Source organism: Colobus angolensis, unplaced genomic scaffold, assembly GCF_000951035.1.
Source record: "Colobus angolensis palliatus isolate OR3802 unplaced genomic scaffold, Cang.pa_1.0 Scaffold110, whole genome shotgun sequence".
Classification (NCBI taxonomy): Eukaryota; Metazoa; Chordata; class Mammalia; order Primates; family Cercopithecidae; genus Colobus; species Colobus angolensis.
In genome coordinates, this window is record NW_012112031.1 from 342,151 (window position 1) to 348,976 (window position 6,826).

Consider the following 6,826-nt stretch of genomic DNA (forward strand, 5'->3'; position numbering starts at 1 on the left):
GCTGCTCCATCCTCACCCACACGGGCTGCTCCATCCTCACCCACATCCCACCGGTGTCTTATGCCCTGCTGCCACTTCCTACTCCTGCCGTCCCTGAGTCATCTGGTTTAGGAAGTGTCCTGAAGAGCCTACAGGTCCTGGGCTTTTAAGACCACATCGCCACAGGACCATCTGTTCTCCAGGCCTCATCCCCGCTCTTCCAAATAGCTGGAAACCAGAGGCAGATGCTCAGGGCTTCAGATGTTCCTCACCCAAAGTACAGTCTTTTGTTAAATGGAGCTTTTAAAAATCCATTTGCTGATTAGATTCAGTTACTACAACATCTGTTCAGAGTTCATTTAAAGTGGCAGAGTACAGAAAGCCAGAAAGGCTGATGTGGAAGGGAGGAACTGAGGGCTGTGCCTGACATTCCTGCTGAGAAGCAGAGCCCTGACATACACTGATTCACAGTGGCGACCACCTACCCTCCAAGCTTGACTGCATCTGATTATAAGAGAATCCCACAACAACAAGAAATTCATTTGTCAGAAGGAATTCCTGAGCCCCAGTAACTATCCACAGACTTTCAACAATATCTGATGAGGCCAAAATCCAGTCCAGCCCAAGAAGGTGGACCGTGCTTTGAGGCTGGTGAGGACGGGACCTACCCTGTGCTTTCAAAACCAAAGCTTCTCGGAAAAAGGGATTGAATAACCGGCCCCTTTTAACAGAATCCCCGGGAAAGACACAAGGCACCACCTTGAGGATCATCTCAGCCCGGGTCATGCCTTTGACAACAATCTTGGTGTAGCTGGCGGGTGCCTTCCTCACCACCTGCGAACCAATGGAGGGGAGATCGAGCAGGACCATCTTCAGCGAGTGGGTGTCCAGCAGCAGCTGTGGAGCAAAGCAGAGCATTACCGGCCCCTTCCAGCGACCCAGTGCTGAGTGTACCCAGGCCAATGAGTCATGTTTTTCTCATTACTCACGTAACACATTCTCGTTGCAAAAAATTTGGGAAATAAACAGAAATATACAAGAAAAAAATTATGTATAATTCCCATTACCTAGGAAAAACGACATCAAGGGGCCGGCCTACGTGTACGTCTATAAAAAACTACATCGGGGGCCAGGAGCCGTGGCTCCCACCTGTAATCCCAGCACTTCAGGAGGCCCAGGCAGCAGGATCGCTTGAGCTCAGGAGTTGGAGACCAAGCCTGGGCAACACGGCAAAACCCCGCCTCTACAAAAAATGCAAAAATTAGCTAGGCGTGGCAGTGTGCACCTATGGTCCCAGCTACTGGGGAAGGCTGAGGTGGGTGGATCGCTTAAGCCTGGGAGGTTGAGGCTGCAGGGAGTCAAGATTGTGCCACTGTAACTCTCCCAGCCTGGGTGACAGAGGGAGACCCTGTCTCAAAAACAAATCACAACCCCTCCATAAAACTAAATCAGAATTATACTGTATGTATATACTATTTTATAACCTGTTTTTCTCACTTAATATATACAATCTTTATATTCTATTTTCCCATCTTTGTAGTCTTTAAAAAACAAATCATGGTTTTTAACTGCACTCTAGGCTGGGCCACACGACGAGACCCTATCTCTAAAGAAGAATCGTGATTTTTAATGGTTCTGCAGTACTCTGTGATGTGTGCGGCTGTGTAAACTTTAAGAGCTTTCCAATGGAATGGACCCATTTACACCTCTGCCAGCAGTGTAGACTGCACCCTTATCAGCACTGAAAACTCATCAAATCCTGATTATTCATTAGGCAAAAAAAAGTAACTCATTATCGTTGTACTTTGAATTTCTCTGGATGTTATTGAGGATGTAGGAGATTTACCCAAATGTAAACACTGTACCCTGGCAACAATCTACCTTTTCCTCTGTTTGTTCTGGTTCTCTGGGATGCCAATTATCTAGAAGGACACCCATAGTCCTGAAGGCCCACTGACTGCTGGGAATGACATGAGGAACATTTTGTCACATTTAATCTGCGTAAGGCCTTACCCACCCTGGAGGTTATTTATCGTTCCCATTTTACAGATGAGAAGAAGTTCCAGAGGATTAACAACTCGCCAGACTCATCTCATGCAACGGACAGGGATAGACAAAAGGTGGACGGGAAGCTGGAATTCTATTTCCGGTTGCCAGGTAAATGTCCCTGGGTGGTTTTGGCGTCGAGCTCACACTGACTCCTGCTGACTGCCCTGCTCTGCTGCCACCATTGCTTTTGGCAACCAGGGAGCAGAGAAATGGCTGAAGCCAGAAGGTTGTACTCTGGCCTGTTGAGATGGCTTAGGAGAATGGAACCACATGGTCACCAAGCAGACAACGGCAGCAGTGGGGTGACAGCTCCCAATGCCACCACTAAACTCCAGTGATAACGGCCAAACTTATGTTCAGGGCAAGGCCTGTACTCTGCCACTGCTTGCTTCTTTGGGAAAGCCTTCTGTCATCCTATCAGGCAGGTGAGAAATGGGACTCTTCAGGCCCCGCGACACTTTGCATCCTCCAATTTCCCATTTACTTTGCTTTGGACAGAAGAACAAATGACTAAAGAGAAACTAAGTAATGAGAGATACTGTGAACTTAAGGGTTAAGGCAATTATAATTTTGACAGTGGTAGAAACGTGGGGAAGGCGTCAGTGTTTCATGTGGAATAATTTAGATGTGGTAAGGAATTACACCAAGGTCAGAGCAATTTCATGTGGTTCTGCGGCTAGTCAAAGGCCTGCACCACACAGGTCATTCAACTGCAGCCAGCAAAGTGCAGGGCATTTTGGACCTTTCTGGATTTCCAGAGATGGAAATTCTTACTATCCCAGTGTCTGCTTTGTTGAAAAGGCCAAGGGCTCAGAGAAAATGGTAAACCTCCAGGAGGGGGAATGGCACAGATTGCCCAAGCCTACATGAAGAGCCTGGTGTGAGCCCACTTTCTAGAACTACAGTGGAAATGACTGCTGCTCTTCCTCTGAGGAGCCCAGTACAAGCCTCTAAAGCATTCCAGGTGGATTAAATTCTTAGATATACAAAGAAAAACTTTAAGAAGAAAATACAGGGCGCGGTGGCTCACACCTGTAATCCCAGCACTTTAGGAGGCTGAGGCAGGTGGATCACCTGAGGTCAGGAGTTTGAGACCAGCCTGGCCAACATGGAGAAACCTCGTCTCTACTACAAATACAAAAATTAGCCGAGTGTGGTGGTGCATGCCTGTAATCCCAGCTACTCGGGAGGCTGAGGCAGGAGAATCGCTTGAACCTGGGAGGTTTGCACTACAGCCTGGGTGACAGAGCAAGACACTGTCTCAAAAAAAAAAAAAAAAGAAGAAGAAAAAAATACAGAGATTATTTTCATTGCTTATGGGTGGAGAAGAATGTCAAACAAGAGAAAAAATGAACCACCTACCCTAAAATGAAAGGAGTCTGTATCAGAAGAAACAAACAAAGTAAAAGACAAGGCACAAATCAGGAGAAGATATGTGCAACATTGACAAGGGAACGGGGTTCAGAACATGAAGATTCCTACACATCAACAGGAAAAGGACAAACTATCCCAACAGTGACACAGCAGGCAAACAATACCAACACTGAATTCACAACAGGCAAACAATACCAACATCGGATTCACAACAGGCAAACAATACCAACACTGGATTCACAAAAGAGGAAACTCAAATGCCCGAAAGGCATATGAAATGACACGTCACCTGATTAGTAATTGGGAAATGCAAATTAAAGCCACACATGTCCATAATACACCCATCAGAGTCAGAGGTAAACAGGTGATAAATCCAGCATGGGCACGGCCACACTGAAATGCAGACTCATGGTGAGAACAGAAGTTAGTTCAAGCACATTAGGGGAAATTTAGCAACATTTCCTTAGTTGGAGATGTATATAACCCGTAACACAGCATTTATACTTATATCCATTAGAGAAATTCGTGCCCACGTAAAAACGTTCCCTGCATCTGCTATTTATAAAAGTAAAAGTTTGGAAACAACCTACACGTCCATCAACAGTGGAATGAATGAACAAATGACAGCGCATTTGTCCAATGGAATATGATGCTGAGGTTAAAATGAATGGATGCACACAGCATGCATCAACATGCATAAATCTCAGAAAATAGTAAGTTGGGCAAAAACAGCAAGTGGGGAAATTATATGTCTAATGCCATTTATCTAGTTTTAAAACATGCAAAACAAAATCATATATCATTTGTGAATATATACACATATAACATACCAAAACACATATGAGAATAAAATCAAAATCTGCACAGTGTTTACTTTGGGGCATGGAGGAAGGGATGGACAGGGTGGGGTTCATGGGGGCGGTCTTCAGCAATAACTGTAATGATTTACTTTACATAAAAATGATCTAAAGCAGGCTGGGTGTGGCGGCTCATGCCTATAATCCCAACATTTTGGGACGCTGAGGCAGAGGGATCGCCTGAGGCCAGGAATTCAAGATTACCCTGGGCAACACAGTGAAACCTTGTTTACAAAAACAAAAATAAAAAAATTAGCCAGGTGCAGTGGCACACACTTGTAGTCTCAGCTACTCAGGAAGCTGAGGTGGGAAGATGGCGTAAGCCCAGGAATTCCAGTTGCAGTGAGCTATGATGGCACCACTGCACTCCAGCCTGGGAGACAGAGTGGGACCCTGTTTCTTAAGAAAAGAAAGAAAAAAAAAAAAGGGCCAGGCGCAGTGTCTCACGCCTGTAATCCCAGAACTTTGGGAGGCTGAGGTGGGCGGATCACTTAAGGTCAGGAGTTTGAGACCAGCCTGGCCAACATGGTGAGACCCCATCTCTACTAAAAATACAAAAATTAGCCGGACATGGTGGTGCACACCTGCAATCCCAGCTGCTTGGGAGGCTGAGGCAGAAGAATTGCTTGAACTCGGGAGATAAAGGTTGCAGTGAGCTGAGATCACGCCACTGCACTCCAGACTGGGTAACACGGTGAGACACTGCCTCAAAAAAAAAAAACAAAAAAAAAAACGATGGAAAGCAAATGTGGAAACATGTTACATATTTTGCTGAGCCGGGTGGTTAGCTACTGTTTTTTACATTATTTTCTGTACATTAATTAACTGGAATTTTTGTTTAAAGAATACCATTCAGGACTCAACTCTGTCTTCCATGTAGCAAATTTCGAGAGCCTTGTCAAAATCAAAGCCATCTCTTAGCATTCATTTGTTGGTAGGAAAAAAACCCAGTCATTATATTTTAAAGCATATGGAGATATTTCCTACTTTTTCTACTTCCCAGAGATATATTATATGCATAAATAATTGTATAGTCTTAAGTGACAAGAAGGGTTTGAATGCACCAGACATAATTCTCTAGTGTCCCTCATATACAGGGAGATATGACACTTTCATTCCCTGGCCAGTCACCATAAAATTCTGTCTTTACCAGACAGCTGAGAGGTGAAAACCCTGGTCTCAGGTTTTATGTAAAGCAAGGCAGTCAGAAAAGGCGGGAACGAGCCTGACAGATTTGGCGGCTCTCCGTGGGAAGTAAAGACAGAAAGGTCCCATTTATCATGAAAATCTGCTAGTTTTCATCTTTGAAATAGTTGATAATTCATCTTCTTAGGCATGAGACATTGGGTAAGAGGTGGCTATTGCCAAATTCGTTTCTGCCTCAGCGATAATTTCTGGGGTGGTGGGGCTGGCTAATGTTGCCGACAGGCTGCCGGGCTGCGAGGGTGGCCAGTATGCCATGCCCATGAACGCCGATCACACAGCAATGGAAATCTTTGAGAGGCGCTCTTTGCTTCTTAAGGAGCCTCCCACAATTCTTGGGGACATGATGACTATCAATAGTGATGAAAATTTGAGTAAATAAGAAACAGGCCCACACTCCTAGAAGACAAAGAACCATGTGAACCAAACCACATATGTGAACCATATTGGTCCCACCAGAGAAAGTTCTTCAGTGAGGTGGCACAGGGGAGAGAGCTCAGGCTATCAGGAGGGATGGACCAAGATGGACACATGTTCTATTTCTTTTCCTTTTTTAAAAAATTAGGTATAACTTTCACAGAGTACACAAACACCACGTATGCCGTTCGATCAACATTCAGACGCGTGCACACCCTGCTGCCTAACAGAAGACAGAGCACACTTCTGGCATCTCTGAAGCCTCCCTCATGCTCTCGTCCAGTCAATGCTCTCCTTTCCCTCCCAACAAACTCTCCTGCCCTCTATCACTGTAGCTTATTTCCTGCTCATGAACCTGCTGTGAACATTCGTGCACATGTCTTTGGTGGTCATAAAGTCCTCATTTCTCTAGGGTAGAAGCTACTCAAGAGTGGAATTGCTGGATCATAGGGTAGACATATGTTTGGCTAACACCTAGGAGCTTTCCAACGTGGCCATGCTCACTTCCATTTCTACCAACACGTAGGAAAGTTCCAGCTGCTCCACATGCTTCCCAACACTTGGTATCATCAATCTTTTAAATTATTATTATTATACACAGGGTCTTTCTCTGTCACCTGGGCTGGAGTGCAGTGGTGCAATCATAGCTCACTGCAACCTCACACTCCTTGGCTCAACTGATCCTCCTGTCTCAGCTTCCCGAGTAGCTAGGACTACAGGCACATGCCACCACATGTGGCTAATTTTTAAATTGTTTTGTAGAGATGGGGTCTTGCTGTGTTGCCCAGGCTGATCTCAAACTGTTGAGCTCAAGCAATCTTCCTGCCACAGCCTCCCAAAGTGCTGGGATTATAGGCAAAAGCCACCACACCTGGCCAAGGCCTTAAGTACTCAAAATAACCAATCCTTTCTTTTATGGTCAGTGCTTTTTTTTTTTTTTTTTTTTT

At 45.1% G+C, this 6,826-nt stretch overlaps 1 protein-coding gene across 1 annotated transcript in view; it reads right to left on the reverse strand.

Annotated features, from left to right (window-relative positions):
- VPS53 (vacuolar protein sorting 53 homolog (S. cerevisiae)) overlaps positions 1-6,826 on the reverse strand; it is a 166,343-nt gene that overhangs the window by 1,954 nt on the left and 157,563 nt on the right. The window contains exon 20 of the mRNA XM_011956193.1: positions 739-876. Coding sequence (XP_011811583.1) covers positions 739-876 — 138 coding nt within the window. The remainder of the gene's footprint in view (positions 1-738; positions 877-6,826) is intronic.